This window comes from Dermochelys coriacea, chromosome 7, assembly GCF_009764565.3.
Source record: "Dermochelys coriacea isolate rDerCor1 chromosome 7, rDerCor1.pri.v4, whole genome shotgun sequence".
Taxonomy (NCBI): Eukaryota; Metazoa; Chordata; order Testudines; family Dermochelyidae; genus Dermochelys; species Dermochelys coriacea.
The window spans coordinates 110512304-110530804 of record NC_050074.1 but is presented as its reverse complement, the minus strand read 5'-3'; the positions used below and the strand labels follow the sequence as shown (position 1 = coordinate 110530804).

The 18501-nt window shown below is 40.8% G+C and overlaps 1 protein-coding gene across 3 annotated transcripts in view; it reads right to left on the bottom strand.

The window, feature by feature from the left end:
- CACUL1 (CDK2 associated cullin domain 1) overlaps positions 1-18501 on the bottom strand; it is an 87339-nt gene that overhangs the window by 30959 nt on the left and 37879 nt on the right. For all 3 annotated transcript variants that reach the window (XM_038410772.2, XM_043518613.1, XM_043518615.1), the window contains one exon: positions 6020-6122. In XM_038410772.2, the coding sequence (XP_038266700.1) occupies positions 6020-6122 (103 nt within the window). The remainder of the gene's footprint in view (positions 1-6019; positions 6123-18501) is intronic.

The window sequence follows — 18501 nt, the reverse complement described above, 5'->3', positions numbered from 1 at the left end:
TATCTGCATCACTCAATATTACCAAAGCTTTATGTAAATAAGATGTTTCATCTCTCCTTGTTATACACAGGTAAGTAGTTTTGCATTTAGTAAATGCTCCATTAATCATTTAATATAGTGGCCTTATCAAATGAAACCAGCTTTAGCCCACATAAGAAAAATAATATGGTTATATTTACTTAGTTTATGTGGCTCTACTTTAAAGAGATCTGACATGACAATTATTTCTGTTTGTGTAATTACATATACATATGTCTATACATAGGTACACAGTTGTGTGTGTGCACATCTATATAGTTTTTTTTAAATTATGATACTATGTCCAGAAATAGCACACTAAGGGCCAAAGTCTACAACCAGTTATACCCATGTATTTTTGCAAAGACAATCAGGTTGAATGGGTATGAGCACAGGCAAAACAGGCCAGAAATCTGCATAAAGCTAATTTATTTTATTCTTTTTCTGCAAAGCAAGGATGAGTGTAGGCCCCATTCTGCACTGATCACAAAAGTCTGTGTCCCATATGCAGGTGTTTCCTTTTTCCTTCAGTGACTCTCAATTCAGACCCACCACAAACAACAACTCAGGGTATGCCTATGCTACATAAAAAGTGTGTTCTTAACTCTGATTAACATAGCAGTGAAGACACAGCAATTCAGCTTTTAACACTAGTTAGCAGCTCAAGTTCAACCCCTGACTCAACTACAGGCTTTAACTCAGAACCCATTGCACCCCCAACTGCCTAGCTGTGTTAGAGGATTTCAAGTAAGATCAGAGTTCTAATTATTCTCTTCTCACCTCCAACTATATGGGTGCAGAAGCAGGCCCGATTTTAGGCTATGTCTACACTGTGGAACTGTACTGCTATTGCACTGTAAGGTCTCCTGTATAGCCACTCTTTGCCAGCAGGAGAGAGCTCTCCTGCGGGCATAATTAAATCAACCCCAACGAGCGGTGTTAGCTACGTTGGCATAGTGCTGTCCACACCAGCACTTTTGTCGGTGAAACTTATGTCGGTCAGGGGCATGGGCAGCAGGTATCATGGTCTGGGAGAGGCTGTGCCTCCCCAAACAGCCTGGTGTGATCCTGCCCATGCTCCACCCCTTCCTGCAGTTCCTTCCCAGTTCCTTCTCTCCCATAGCCCAGGCTGGTTAGGGCTGGGGTGGCTGGTGTGCCGCCCAGAGCTCAGGAATGAGGGGGATGCGGCCACACCACCTGGCGCTCTGGGGCTGGGGGCGCTCAGAGGCTGGGTTTGAGGGCCCGTTCGGAGCTAGGGGTGCTAGGGGCTGTTGCGGTGGGGCCGCGGGGTGCTCTGAGTTCCTGTGGGGGAGGGGAGGCAGACGGGAAGGATGATGGGTGGGGCCTCAGTCAGAAGGGGAGAGGCCGGGAATTAGCCTCTCCCAACAGCCGGTTCACCAGCCGCCCACTGTCGGGGTATTTTTTTTTTCCATACCCCTGACCGACAAAAGTGCTAGTATAGACAAAGCCTCAGTCAGTGGGACTTTTGCCTTTACAGCATATTAAAGGTGGAAAGCTCCATGCCATTTCTCCCCCCCCCTTTTTTTTTTTTTTTTTTAAACAATGCGTTTGTGCAGGAGCACTTTACAAGTCAATTCAACTTAAAATATACTCATTTCCTCTCTTGAATGGGATTTGAAATAGAAATTTCAACTTTTAGCCTTCAATAGGATGACAAGATACTATCAACAAAAATGCATTAAAAAGATGAACAAATTTTAAAGTAAAAATAAAAGTTATTCCTTTGTGTTGAGCCTAGAATATATAATTTCCAAGCATTTTTCATATTGATAGATTGGCCGTGGGTGTGTGTGTGTTTGGGGAGGGGGGGAGGGAGGACAGAAGTGTTAAAAAAAAAAAAATGACAGCTTCAACGTTTTATCAAAACTTTTTCAAATATATTAGAAAATTCAATCTTCCAAGAGGACCTCAAATTAAAGTTACCTTCTTTGCCTAAGTAGATGCCTATTTTGAACATTTATTCTCATGATATTGTCTTGCTGAACTGTAGTAGCAGGTAATCTGACATCCAAATTACTTTTTTAAATTAAAAAATGCAATTTATATAAAGATATTGAGTCAAACCGTAGGTAGTCACTGAGGTTTGATATAATATTGTTTTTGTTACACAGTCTAATATAAAGGGGAAATTCATTTATTCTGGCATTAAATTTTAGAATGACTGAAAAATATTTGCGAAGCTTACTGCAAGATGTTTCTCAATTTCCCTACTGTATGCATGCACTCAGTTACTTCCAGGGATACTTTAGGAAGTTTAAAATTTTGTTAAGATACCACTTTTTAATCTTTGATTTTAAAAAAACCACTATTACAGTCAGGATATAAGAAAGTCAGATCACAGTAAGAAGTTTGTGAAAGGTTTAAAAAAAACTAAAACACAAGATGTTAAATGGTCTAGTTCTAATAAGCTGAATGGTGAGACTAAATAAGTTAAGTCCATTAACAGTGCACATCACACTAGCATTGCCAGTTTTGGCTGGATGTATTCCTGGAGATTTCATCACATGACAATCTTTAATTAAAGATTAACCTTTAATTCCTGGAGACTCCAGAACAATCCTCCAGGGTTGGCAACCCTACTTTACACAAAGCCATACAGTAGGTTTCTCTACTTCCTGCAGTTTTTTATTTTTTATCTTTTTCCAATATTTTCTTTTAATTTGATTTCTGCAGCTCATCATAAAGCAGTAGAGAAGAAAGATAGAGAGCACCTGTGGTAATCAAAGGAAAGAGTCACGTGTGTTACCTGGTAAATTCTTTTTTCTGTTATTTGTATATTGCTTTTGATATTGCAATTATAATTCACAGAAAAAGTATATGGCAAGAGATCAGAAATTTATTTTTTAAAAAATTTTAACTAGCGTGCTACAGAGCTTATTTCCTTACAGAAGGTCATACTAATTAAATCACACTAGTAGCGGAAAGCTCACGCTGTCGTATGGGTGTAATTTGTAAAGTAATGCGTGGTAAGAGAGCCAAAATAGGCTGAGAACTTAAAAACTGGATGGTAACAGACCATGAATCCCATTGATCATTGAACCCGGTGATATTCTGAACAAAAAGAACTGTCAACCATGCTTGTAAATCTTTCCATGCTACATACTGACTCAGACATTTTATGCTTCAGAGTGATGTTTGGTTATATTGGGTGTGCTGGTTGTGTTATGCCCGGAGAGTTGTATGGATCTGTGCATGCGGCAAATGAGTGGTTTGTATTAACCTAAGGGAGGTTATTTGGTATGCTGATTGTGTTGTGTGGGTGGATGTCTTGATTTGTATCTGGTGGGGAGAGGGGCTGCGCTTGGAGATTTATGTGGGTAGCAGTTCACCCACTTACTCGTCCATCTGTGCAGTCTCTCTCAGATAACTAATGAAATTACAGCATGCAAATTAGCCGTAGAGTTAGGGCGGCAATTGGTTGAGTTACCCATGATCTCACAATGGTCTAGGACTCTTTGCATGTCATAGATACATGTCTTACTGTAGCTGTACACTGCCTGGGTGTACTTTGCAAAGTCAAAATGGATGAGAATTTAAAATCTAAATGGTAACAGACCACAAAACCCAGTGATGATTCGACAGTGATGTTCTGAACAAGAAGAGCCCTCAGCCATGCTTGTCGTTGCCTCCATCACTTCAATGACTCAACAGACATAATAGGCTTCAGCTTGACAGTCCTGGGATCTTATTATATAGATAGTATTTTCAATGCCTTGAACATACATATACAGTGCAAACCTATCTTCCATTGCAGACAGAGACAAGTAGGAACAATGGCTGAAGCAGTGTTCTTGGGATTACTCAAAGAGCCAACTGTGACTTTCGTAAGGCCCCAATCCTGCAATTGACTCTGCCATGTGGGATGCCTGCTCACTTCAGTAGGCTTTCATGGAGTGCAGGTACCCTCCCACGTGGAGTTAATTGCAGGATCGGGGTTTAAATCAGCCCAAAAAGTTCTTAGAAGTCATCTGATAGTTTCAGTATACTGCACCTGCATTAACATAATAGCATTAGAGAGAAATGTCCGTCAATATTACACAGTTCATTTGGCTAGTATAGCCAATTATTTTAATTTATTATTCGTTTATTGTGTGATGTTATGATCAATTACCATGTCATGTTATATATAATCATTGTATGTTAAATCGAATTAATTTGTAAGATTATAGAAGTATAAGATTGATCAGTATTTAGAAGGTATAATCACATATTAGATGTCTAAGTAAGGAAGGCTGAAACACAAGACCTGTAGGCTGAAGCCTGTAAGATTTTTAGCTTCGTTATTTTAGGCCTTGGAGATATGTTAGCATTTCTTAAGTAAGGGACCAAAGAATAACCTGATGCCCTAAGATTATGGGGGGGAAAAAAGAGGTACCAAGTGATAATATTGTGAAAAATTAACTGGAAGATTAATTTAAATCACAAAAAAGCTGTAGAGGCACATCTGCCTGTGTCTTTACCACAGGATATAACTTGTGCGTCAATGCTAATGAGAATAAAGAGAAACCTACACAACCTATAGAAACCAGGGTCCCTTAAGTTCCTAGGATACATCAGACTAATAACAAAAAAGAAGAGCTGACACTTTCATGTACATGTGCAGAATGTAGGCAGAGGCAGAATCACATTATTAAAAGTTGGTGCCCAGAGTGGGAAAATTGAGCTTCCTATGGGAAAACGCTAGCAGGAATCATCCCTCTAGATGATCAATCTATGAGAGACCCACCAGACCCTAACACTATCTAGGAGGATGTGAGTATTTCTGTAGTTATAACTGGCGCATGGAAATATCTAGGAGTTGTATATGCTGACATTCATAACTTTATCGGTAACTTTAATAAAATTGATAAAAGATAGTGGATCTTGATCTTGTGATTATGTGTTACTTGCCTATGGTTTCATGTGTTCCTATGAGCTCTAAAATCTAAAACAAGCAGAGATAACGCTGTTAAACTTGAGACTGTAGCCACCATTACACCTCAATGGTATAATATAAACATCACTAAAATTAACTTTAAATAAAAATGAAGGATACACTAGCCACTACTTTGTCCATCCCCCAACTTTTTCTTAATTGGTGGGGTGGGAAGGGAGATAGGGTGTACAGCAAGATGAGAACCACATTTCACACCTGGGCACTTGATTCCTCCAACCACACCACACCAGTCACATTTTACTTAGCATTTTGATATTGAAACTAGAGAAGAGCATAGGCAGCTGGACAATAAAATATTATGTCCTCATAATCGTAAGATGGACATCTTTAGCACGAAGTACTTGGATAACAGTGACATCTACACAAAATGATGTTTGTGAAAGCATAATTGTTTTGGCACTAATATGCCTCATTCTTCCTCCTAGAACAGTGGTTCCCTGCTTGTGCAGGGAAAGCTCCTGGCGCGCCGGGCCAGTTTGTTTACCAGCCGCATCCACAGATTCGAACAATCACAGCTCCCAGTGGCCATCGTTCGCTGCTCCCAGGCCAAGGGGAGCTGCTGGAAGTGGCGGCCAGTACATCCCTCGGCCCGCGCCGCTTCCAGCAGCTCCCCTTGGCCTGGAGCAGTGAACCGTGCCCACTGGGAGCCGCGATCGGCCGAACCTGCGGACGCGGCAGGTAAACAAACTGGCCTGGCCCGCCAGGGGCTCTCCCTGAACAAGCAACGGAACAAGTTTGGGAACCACTGTCCTAGAACATTACTAAATTTATAGCTTTATAAACAACCAACCTTATTACACTGCATTTTTACTGGGAGACCCAAAAAAAACCCACAGTATGGCACCCATTCCCCTATCTTTAAATCTTATTTTAAGTACTGTTCTTGGAATCTGTATTTAAATCCTCTAGTTCTTTGCCATTTTGTTCCTACCTATTCTGCCTTTTCTCCTAAAACCTACACTTGAAAATATTATAGTTTCCCCAGAATTGCGACAGAATCTGATTGCCCCCCATTTTAAAGAAAAGTCCAATAAATTTACTTACGCATTAGGCTGTAAATGTGCTTTTCTGCAACATGTTCCGTAAACAGCTTTATAAGGTCATCTTTTAAGTCTCTGTTAAGCTTGGTTTCTATGTAAAATTTATTCTGGAAAACAATAGACAGAGGTTTTTATATTTGATTTTACAATAGCAGACTAAGCAAATATACTTTACCATCGAATGGAATCCAAATTTAAAAACTGTAATAATGCTATTGTTTGAATTCTAAACAGATTACTTGCTAAACTGATTCAGATTACACAAAAGAGCCCCGATTCTACAAACATGCAACATGCTTAAAGTTAAGCACGAGTAGTACCACTGAAGCCAATGAGACATCCTTAAGGTTAAGCACATGCGTGTTTGCAGAATTTGGGTTTGCGTCTGCAAAATACATTTTATTTTAAATGATAGTTTTGAACAGACTACAATACCAGAGTAGGTGTGGATATCATGTTTATAGCAATAATGTGTTTAACAAAAAGGCATCAAAATGTTTAAGATGTGATTTCTGAAAAATTCTACTCACCTACTTGTTTCTGAAGGACAGGAGTGAGGTGGTGGGGAGTGCATATGTGTGAGTGTAAAAAACATCTGAAGTGTTTTTCATCAGTTTTATGACAAGGGAGTGGTAGCAGATTTTGTGCCAGCACTGGTAGTTTCATGAGGATTATACAAGTCTTCATTAAAGACTGTCAAATAGTTTATGAACAAAATTGACTGACTTTGAAATTACGATCTGGTTGGACAGGTCCTGAAGATTTAAGTTTTTGGTTTAGTCTTTTTCGTAAACTGTTTTTAATTCACTATTCCAAGAGAAAACCACCACTGCACAACCACTATTTACACTTAACCTTACAATATTTTTGCTTTGCTGCCACAGAGTCAGTTAGCAAGCAAAAAAAAAAGAAAAAAAAATGAGCACCAATCAACACACCCTATTCCCAGGAATAAATCTCACTGCAGATAACTAGGAGTTTAAACCAACCATCCCAGTAGAACCATGGAGGAAAGGAAATGTCAAATACTACAGCAGAATACACTTGCCATTCTCTAATCATAATCTGCAATACATTAGATAGACCAGAAACAGATTTCTTTTGCACTATCATATTTCAGAAACACCAATTCCGTTTAGGTTTCAGAGTAGCAGCCGTGTTAGTCTGTATCTATAAAAAGAACAGGAGTACTTATGGCACCTTAGAGACTAACTTATGCTTAGATAAATGTGTTAGTCTCTAAGGTGCCACAAGTACTCCTGTTCAATTTTGTTTAGTAATTTATGTTAACAGCAATCCTAAATTTGAAATGAGTTTAGGAAAAAAAACCTGAAATGTTGAAGTGTTTGTTTTGATTTAATTTACCACATAATTAACTGTTTTAAAGCACCTTGGTTCCTTGCTCAAATGATGCTGGTAAAAAATGCCTAAATCCAACTGATTTTGTTAAAGACAACAAACATTTAGAACCATAGAAGCCCACAGTTTAGTGTCCTTTCTCGTGCCGAGCACATGCAACATTTATAGCTGAATTCTGTTCAATCAGTTTTCAGTCCAAGACATCTACGGTAGGAGTCCATAGACCACATGTTGAATTTCCAAAGGGGTCCACACCTTCATTTGAAATATTTTAGAGATTCACAACTGAAAAAAGTTTGAAAACCACTGATCTACATGTCTGAGAATTCTGTTCATAACTATAGTTTCAACCAATTTGCCTGGTACTGAAATTAGGCTTATTGGCCTATAATTGCCAGGATCTCCTCGAGCCTTTTTTAAAAATTGACAATACATTACCTACCATCCAGTCATCTGGTACAGAAGCTGATTTAAGTGATAGGTTACATACCACAGTTAGCAGTTCTGCAATTCATATTTGAGTTCCTTCAGAACTCCTGGGTGAACACTATCTGGTCCTAGTGATTTACTACTGTTTAATTTATCAATTTGTTCCTAAACCTCCTCTGCTGACACCTCAATCTGTGACTGTTCCTCAAATTTGTTACCTAAAAATGGTTGAGTGTGTGAATCTTCCTCACATCCTCTGCAGTGAAGACCTATGCAAATAATTAATTTAACTTCTCCACAATGGCTGTCTTCCTTGAATGCTCGTTTAGCACTTCTATCATTCAATCACCCTACAGTTTCTTTGGTAGGCTTCCTGTTTCCGATGCGTTGAAAAAAAACGATGTGTTAGTTTGTGTCCCCTTAGCTAATTGTTCTTCAGAATTCTTTCTTGGCTTGCATTCTTATACTTTTACACTTGACTTTCTAGAGAGTATGCTCCTTTCTATTTGCCTCAGTAGGATTTGACTTCCAATTTTTAAAGGATGCCTTTTTGCCTCTAAATGCCTCTTTTACTGTGCTATTTAGCCATGGTGGCATTTTTTGGGGGTCTTCTTACTGCATTTGATTTAGACTATGAATTATATTCTACAGTTTTCCTAAGGAAAACACTCAGAATTTCTATTGGCTATTTTCATTCTTTTTAATTAGGTTAGCAATGATAAGAGATCACACGTCTTTTATACTTCATAAAAAAGGTGTTATGGCTTTAATCTGATCCCATTATTTTTATAATTTTAGTAGGTGTCCCAATTAGTTTTGAAAAATGATGCAGTGTTCCAATGATGTCTGTTACAGTACAAGGTGGCTTAGTACTGTCTAGGTATTTATCAAATCACATTCACAGCTCAAATTGATAACTTCAGAGAGATGATTTGACACATCCTGTACAACATTCCTAAATACATTAATTAATAGTGCAAACTGGTGGAATTAATATTAGTCATGGCATTACAGTACTGAAATTATGCATAAATCAGATTCAAATGTACCCTTTGCTGAACTTTAAAAGAGATTGATGCATTCATGTTCTAACAAGAGTGCCCTTTGTCAGACCTTATTTCCTTGAAATTTCCCAATAAATAGTCACATGTAGCCAATGATGCAACATATAGTGCTTTTCCGGTATAGGAGCCATCAGCTAGCTAGGCCACTGTAAACTCTAACTCTAGCTAGACCCAAAGTACTACATTAATGGTATTTGCGATGTCAGATTCACCTATCTGTTTTGCCAGCTGACTAGAGCCAGTTAAAGTGATTTATCTATACAGATTTCAGAGTAGCAGCCGTGTTAGTCTGTATTCGCAAAAAGAAAAGGAGTACTTGTGGCACCTTAGAGACTAACAAATTTATTTGAGCATAAGCTTTCGTGAGCTACAGCTCACTTCATCGGATGCATTTGGTGGAAAATACAGAGGGGAGATCTGTATTTTCCACCAAATGCATTCTATCTATACAGACTAACAAATTTATTTGAGCATAAGCTTTCATGAACTACAGCTCAAGCTTATGCTCAAATAAATTTGTTAGTCTCTAAGGTGCCACAAGTACTCCTTTTCTTTTTGCGAATACAGACTAACACGGCTGCTACTCTGAAACCTATCTATACAGAGCCTCCCTTCCAGGCCAACTCAGACAGCTGATGTCTGACAGCCAGAAACAAGCATAGCAGTAACTATTTTTGTCTGGGTGAGGTGAGACACCTAGCTGAGAAAACAGCAGATCTGACTGGGACAGTGGGGGAAAGATAGTCAAAGGATTCCAATAAGTCTGTCTCTGCCACGATTAAACAAATTAGACAGACAACATGCTCTCTCGCTCTTTGGGAAGTGGTGGAAATCCCATTACTTAAGTTTTATAACTGGAAAAGCAACAGAGCATATAGTGGGGGGTAGGGAATACTGCTGAAACAACAGGGGAAAAGATTAGATGGTTTACGAGGCTTTTGTATCTCTAATTTCTATAATGCTGTGACAGAAAACATTACTGTATGTACCCTGTCATACAGGCAATATTACAGAATATAAATAATCTATTTGTTTACTTGGAAATACTGTTTACATGCTATATCCACTTTCTGTTTCTCACAAAATGTAGCTATCCCGCAAGTGATAAATATTTCAGTACAGAAAGGGCAAGGAGGAGGGTTTTCTCCCCCCAACCCCCTTTAGTGGCGAGATCAGCAGATTTTTTGTAAAAGATAACTGCAACTAAAATGTCAAATGTGAACCTGAGTTAGTGCTACTAAGGTGAACCGGGAAATGTGAAAGAAAAGCACTTTTACTACCATCCATGCAATATATTCTCCATCCAATGAACATCAAGGTTTGTGAAGGTGCCAAAATAAGAATGCTAATATTTGAGAAGAACTGCAGTGGTGATGAAATTCAGCAATCAAAACCAAGAAGGGCCAACACTTTTGTTTAGACTGACTTCATGACATGAGATGTAACGGGGTTTCAACTGCTGGGACTCAGCCATGACATAATTTGGACAAACCCATATAAGAAAGGAATAATCAAAGTCTAGACAAAAACAGGAGAATATTCCAAAATGATAAATTTAAGGGAGTAAAAGGAAATGTTTTGTTTGTTTAACTTGAATTCCACAGTTTATGTCCCACAGCATGTTGTGCAGTAAACACTTAGTAAGCAACCAGAAGTGAATCATATTTTTATTTGGATTTATTAAAAAAAGATGCACCTAAGTTCTAGGTGCCCTGGATAATTATTTAAGGCTGGGATTTTCAAAGGAGCCAAAAGAGTTTAGCTGTAAGTTGTTGCTGGCTAGATCTTTGTTTAGTTGCACAAAAAGGCTGGGATTTCAGAGGACTCCATGTCCACCGAATTTCAGTGGAAGTTAGGTTCTGAGCTTTTTTAAGATCCTTAGAAAAGCCCAGCCTAAAAACACACCTAAACAAAGAGTAAACCAGCAGCAACCTTAAAACCATAAAATGACAGCTTTTAGCAAAAGGAAGAAATGAGAATTCCTTCTCTTGCAACAATCCCTTCTCCAGAAATCTACCACCACCACCTCATAAAGATGAGCCTTACAGGATATGCGGGAAAACACACTGAGCTGATCAAGCATACATACTTCCTACATTTTCAGTGCTCCCATATATGTCATGGGACCTGATCCTATACTACTGAAGTCAATAGGAGTTTTGCTATTGACTTCAATGGGTACACACATTCAAACCACAGCAAAATATACTGTTAGGCCGTACTGGGGAGACAAGCTCAGGCAAGCCAAGGAGCTCAGGAACAAAAACATGTTCAAGACGTACCACAGATTTTTCAGAAAAAAAGGTTGTTTGACTCCTTCGAGCGGGATGGGGGGGGAGAGTAAATAAAAATACTGTTATCCTTTCAAAATACACTACTTGAATGCAAATTGACAATACAGAAAAGGCAATTCATGGTAATAATTAAATTTTTCGATGCACTTAGCTGAACAGTTTATTCTGGAACTATAGATTCGGCAGCGGTTTTGCTACATCTATTTAAAGACTATGAGAGTGTACAGTTAAGTACAAGTGTTTGTTACCTGCATCTGAATCAGACTGCTTTATTTTAAAAGGAAATGCTGATACATAAGTGTTTTCTTTTCTTAGGGTGGGGGAGAAGGGAATACATATCAAGATCTAAGAAAAAAAATTGACAAAACAAAATTTGAATAGGGACCAGCTCAGGAATGGCAACATATATGACCGTCGAACAAGGAAGCTTTATACCCAAAATGATGCAGGATAGGGAAAATCCAAAGCTGGAAAGTAAAAGCTAAAACAGTAACTTAGGTTCATACTATACATATGAAGCTTTCTAAGCATTAGTTTATTCCTGTTTTAAGTTACAAGTACCTTCTTTTAAACACTGGCCACTGGCCCCAGTCCCCCAATCTGATCCATCCAAGTGGGCCCTTCCATCCATGCAGAGTCCCACTGAAGTCACTGAAGTTCTGCCCAGGTGCTAGAACATTCCCATACAGATCAGATTGCAGAATCATGGCCCATGATGCAAATATTTGAAGAAAACCATAACAAGGAAAAAGAACAGGAGTACTTGTGGCGCCTTAGAGACTAACAAATTTATTTGAGCATAAGCTTTTGTGGGCTACAGCCCACTTCATCGGATGCATAGAATGGAACATATAGTAAGAAGAGATAGACAGACAGACAGACAGACAGAGAACGTGAAAAGGTGGAGTAAGAGTAATTAATTAAGAGGAGCTATTAGCAGCAGGAGGAAAAAAAGTTTTGTAGTGATAATCAAGCTGGCCGGACAGTCTCTATGCAAAAGAATAAATGGATACAAATCTGACAACAGGAATCATAACATTCAAAAACCGGTAGGAGAACTCTTCACCTCTCTGGCAACTCAGTAACAGATTTAAAGGTGGCAATTTTGCAACAGAAAAGCTTCAAAAACAGACTCCAAGGAGAAAAACTGCTGAGCTTGAATTAATATGCAAACTAGATACCATTAACTTGGGTCATTACACATATTGACTCTATTTCCCCATGTTAAGTATCCTCACACCTTCTTGTCAACTATCTAAATGGGCCATCTTGATCATCACTACAAAAGTTTTGTTTTTCCTTCTGCTGATAATAGCTTATCTTAATTAGCCTTTTATTCTACCTTTTCATGTTTTATATTTACACACATACACAAAATCTTCTTGCTATATGTTCCATTCTATGCATCTGATAAAGTGGGCTGTAGCCCACGAAAGCTTATGCTCAAATAAATTTGTTAGTCTCTAAGGTGCCACAAGTACTCCTGTTCTTTTTGTGGATACAGACTGACACAGCTGCTACTCTGAAACCTGTAATAATTAGGAACCGAAGCTATGTCATTTTATGCATGGAGTCCTACCAAATTCACAGCCATGAAAAAGCATCATGGACTGTGAAATCTGGTCTTATGTGTGCTTTTACCCATACTATACAGATTTCACAAGGGAGACCAACATTTCTCAAATTGGAGGTACTGAGCCAAAAGGGAGTTGCAGGAGGGGGTCACAAGGTTATTTTAGGGGGGTTCAGTATTGCCACCCTTATGTCTGTGCTGCCTTCAGAGTTGGGCAGCTGGAGAGCGGTGGCTGCAGGCTGGGATCCCAGCTCTGAAGACAGAGCTGCTGCCAGCAGCAGCACAGAAGAAAGGGTGCCAATACCATACCAGCCCACCCTTTCTTCTGTGCTGCTGCTGGCAGCAGCTCTGTCTTCAGAGCTGGGATCCCAGCCTGCAGCCACCGCTCTCCAGCTGCCCAACTCTGAAGGCAGCACCGCTGCCACCAGCAGAAGCACAGAAGTAAGGATAGCAGTACCGCAACTTCCCCCATCAAGAACCCTGTGACCCCTCCCACAAACTCCTTTTTGGGCCAGGATCCCTACAATCACAATACCGTGAAATTTCAGATTTAAGTAGCTGAAACCATTAAATTTATTATTTTTTAAAAAATCCATCAACCGTGAAATTGACCAAAATGGATAGTGAATTTGATAGGGCCCTATTTATGCAGTGATGGTTCTTCAATGCGTTTTTCCCTCTGGGTGCCCCACTGTAGGTGTGCTTGCGTCTCTGCACTGCTGATAACTTCAGTAGCAGTGTCCACTGGGCCCACACATGCTGCGCCATGAGGCTAGCCAGCGCACACAGACTAACCTTCCTCGGTTCCTTCTCTACCACAGAGTCAAGACAAGAATTCTGAAGTAGAGGAAGGAGGGTGGATTGTGGAGCACCCATAGGGGGACATCTCGAAGAATCCTGGTTACTGCACAAGGTAACTTCATCTTCTTCGCGTCGTGTCCCTATGGGTGCTCCATCGTAGGCGACTCCCAAGCAGTATTGCTTCTCAAGGGTTGGGATTGCGGAGTTGGGTCAGTTACAAATAACAGTCCTGTGGAGCCGAAGATGGCATCGGAGGCAGAGTCCCAGTGATCACACAGTGTTCTGCGAAAGTTTGGACTGATGCTCACGTCACCGCTCTACAGATCTCTAAGATAGGGACATTTTTGAGGAAGGTGACGGATAAGGAGATCGACCTTGTGGAGAGTGTATGAATGGCATTTGGAGAGATGTGTTGGGACATGCACCAAATCTGAAACCTGGACCATTTCTGCAGGTAAGGACAACACGTCAAGGATATTCTACTGTGTAACAGAACTCTTGTATCTCTCGAACAGGAGCTTTTTAGGTGTTGGAACCAAGCAGGAGTCATGCCTTGAGGTGGAGAATCCCCAAGTTGGAACGCAGGGTATGTTCTTTGTTCTAATAGAAGAGATGCGGAATGGTCGGGAGAGAGACCGGTGAGTACGTTGTGACCTGACACACATGGGTACCAGGTCTGACTCAGCCAACTAGGTGCTATCAGAATGACATGAGCTCCATCCCTTTTTATTTTCAGCAGGACTTTCTACGGTAGGGGAAATGCAGGGAAGAGGTAAAGAAGGTCCCTATGCCAAGGGAGGAGGAAAGCATAGCCCAACTAGTGCTGTCCCATCCCCGCTCTGGAGCAGTAGTGTGAACATTTCTTTTTCAGATGAGTGGCGAACAAGTGTGTAGACTGTGTCCCCCCATCACTTGAACTGGTTGTGAAGTACTATTGGGTGTATCTCCCACTCATGGTCGTGTGGGAATTTGCAACTGAGACTGTCCACTATCAAGTTTTGGGTATCCAAGAGGTACGCTGCAGACAGTATAATGTTGTGGGAGATGTCCCAGTTCCATAAGCTCATCACTTTTGTGCATAGGTAGGGCTATCTAGCTCCCCCCTGCCTATTGATGTAGTACATAAAGATCCTGACAGATAACTTGGCCTGTGTGTGATCCTGTGAGCAGTGGGAGAAAATGGGTGCAGGTTTTCCTGACCGCTCTCAGCTCATTGATGTGGAGTTGTGGTGCCGGGGGGACAGAGATCTTTTCCACACCAGTCGCTCTGGTGCCTAGCGAGCCATCACTGGTGGTACTAATGCAGACTTGCATACTGGGAGCATCTTTTTAGAACAGTGCTTACTCCTGCCTTTAAGTGCCGATGACTCAGTGCCCGTACCCATTGGGTCCGTGGGCCTGTCAGCAGTACCAGTTGCTGTCGGTTTCCATGAGCCATGCTGCCGGACTGAGACTGCCTCAGTGCCAAAGATACTGAGCGAGATGATGATCACTTGCAGCAATCTCGGTGCTCACTATGGGGGCTTCCTGCTGTCTTCTTAGATGATTTGTGAGAGGGGTCCACACCCTTAGTTGTAGAAGGCTGTGGGAAAGACTCACATCTACCAGGAAACTGGGGTTGGAGAGCTGCCTCCATGAAGATAATCTTCTGGCGGAGTTCTCTGTCTTTGCAGGATCTTGGCCAGAGTTGTTGGCGAAGGCAACATTTTTGTTAAACGTGGCCTTCTCTGAGGCAGTGAATGCACTGAGAATGCTTATCCGTGATTGGGATCACCTCTTTACAAGTGAGGCAATTCTTGAAGCCCAGCGAACTGGGCATACCCCATTGGGGGAAAAGGTCCCCAATGGGGGACAAAAGGCCGGAAGAAAAAATAAGTCTCTTTAAATTTTATTTTTAAGGATAAGTAGAAAAAACAACTAATCATAGAAAGAAAAAGTACTTGTGGCACCTTAGAGACTAACAAATTTATTTGAGCATAAGCTTTCGTGAGCTACAGCTCACTTCATTGGATGTATTTGGTGGAAAATACAGAGGGGAGATTGATATACACACACAGAGAACATGAAACAATGGGTTTTATCATACACACTGTAAGGAGAGTGATCACTTAAGATGAGCCATCACCAGCAGCAGGAGGGGAGGGAGGAAAACCTTTCAGGGTGACAAGCAAGGTAGGCTATTTCCAGCAGTTAACAAGAATATCTGAGGAACAGTGGGGGAATGGGGTGGGGGGGAGAAATACAATGGGGAAATAGTTTTACTTTGTGTAATGACTCATCCATTCCCAGTCTCTATTCAAGCCTAAGTTAATTGTATCCAGTTTGCAAATTAATTCCAATTCCGCAGTCTCTCGTTGGAGTCTGTTTTTGAAGTTTTTTTTGTTGAAGAATAGCCACCCTCAGGTCTGTAATCGAGTGACCGGAGAGATTGAAGTGTTCTCCAATTGGTTTTTGAATGTTATAATTCTTAACGTCTGATTTGTGTCCATTTATTCTTTTACGTAGAGACTGTCCAGTTTGACCAATGTACATGGCAGAGGGGCATTGCTGGCACACAATGGCATATATCACATTGGTAGATGCACAGGTGAACGAGCCTCTGATAGTGTGGCTGATGTGATTAGGCCAGTCCACACAAGAGATCCACTTCCTGGACACTACGGTGCTACTAAGTGATGGTCACATAAACAGCACCCTACCTCAGAAACCTACTTACCACTATTCCTACCTACATGCCTCTAGCTTTCATCCAGATCATACCACACGATCCATTGTCTACAGCTAAGCTCTACGATATAACCGCATTTGCTCTAACCCTTCAGACAGAGACAAACACCTACAAGATCTCTATCATGCATTCCTACAACTACAATACCCACCTGCTGAAGTGAAGAAATAGATTGATAGAGCCAGAAGAATACCCAGAAGTCACCTACTACAGGACAGGCCCAACAAAGAAAACAACAGACCACCACTAGCCATCACCTTCAGCCCCCAACTAAAACCTTTCCAACACATCATCAAGGATCTACAACCCATCCTGAAGGACGACCCAGCACTCTCACAGATCTTGGGAGACAGGCCAGTCCTTGCTTACAGACAGCCCCCCAACCTGAAGCAAATACTCACCAGCAACCACACACCACACAACAGAACCACTAACCCAGGAAGCTATCCTTGCAACAAAGCCTTTTGCCAACTCTGTCCACATATCTATTCAGGGGACACCATCATAGGGCCTAATCACATCAGCCACACTATCAGAGGCTCGTTCACCTGCGCATCTACCAATGTTATATATGCCATCATGTGCCAGCAATGCCCCTCTGCCATGTACATTGGTCAAACTGGACAGTCTCTATGTTGATGTTAACTGCTGGAAATAGCCTACCTTGCTTGTCACCATGAAAGGTTTTCCTCCCTCCCCCCCTGCTGCTGGTGATGGCTCATCTTAAGTGATCACTCTCCTTACAGTGTGTATGATAAAACCCTTTGTTTCATGTTCTCTGTGTTTGTATATCAATCTCCCCTCTGTATTTTCCACCAAATGCATCCGATGGAGTGAGCTGTAGCTCACGAAAGCTTATGCTCTAATAAATTTGTTAGTCTCTAAGGTGCCACAAGTACTCCTTTTCTTTTTGCGAATACAGACTAACAGGGCTGCTACTCTGAAACCTAACTAATCATAGGTATGTAAATTAAGATGATAGTCTTAATGGACTGCTAATGGCTCCACCTCTAGCCAGGGGCAGTTGAGAAGGAACTGAGGAGGCCATGAATGCTGGCTAGCCTCGTGGGAGAGCACGAGGAGAGACAATGTATGTGCAGGCACAATGGACGCTGCTATTAAAGTTCTCAGATTAGCAGTGCAGAGATACAAGCACACCTTCAGTGGAGCACCCATAAGGACACTACTCGAAGAAGAATCTATATTTTTCTTTTTAAACAGATTCTGTTACCATCTGCCTGTTTACTACTTACATAGCTCTCATCTATAGAGTCTAATCAGTAAGTTCCGACAGTTTGATTTACAATTACAGTTTCTTGTTTTTACTATTTTCAGATAGTGTTAACTGTAGTCTCAGAAACTCTCTATCAAGAAACTAACAGAATTAAAGAAGTCTCCCCTCACATCAAGAAGAAATGAACACCAGCTGAAATAACATTGTTATGACTGCTATATAAAAAGACAAAAGATGGGATGGGGAAACCTATGGAGCAATCAGAACTTGTGATTAAATAAAAAAAAATTATACTGAATAAGAGAATAAAATTGCTGCAATGCCCAAATGTAATGTGCTAAAGACAGCTTTTGATCAGGATTTTACATAATAAACCTACCTCCTGGTGATTAAAGCATGTACTTGAACATTAAGAACATATTATTTTAGTTATGGGCTCTAAATCATGAATAAAGGACAGCTCAAAGCATATACAGATAATGCAACTGATTTTCACATAGCATGCAGAAAGCAAGCACTGCACGCTCCTGAGGAGAGCCAACTCATCACAACAAAGATGGGTAAATCAAGAAGTATAGCCATGTCTGCCTAGTTCTTCATATCCCATCTCAAGGGACTGAACTGACTCATCCCTTCACCAGGAAGTAGATCTCTGGGGAATCTGGAGGAGGGGGCTGTTGGGGTTTCTTTTGGATGGGGTGGAAGGTCGATGGGGTTGGTGCAAGAGAGTAAGCTGGGCAAAATAGACAGTACCTGCTCCCAAGGAGAGGACTGGAGAATCCTCACCTCCTCATCATGGTCCCTGGCTCCACTACTCACTAGTCCACGGGATGGGACTGAAGAATCCCCATCTCCTTTTATAATTTGCAGGATTATAATAAAGATACAGGAGTGACCCCTTAGCTAAAATTGTAGCAAGTGAATTAAATAGACACATATGCATATGCACTCCCCCTTCTAACAAAGATTTTTTTTGCATCTAGAAAAGATAATTCTTTAAAACA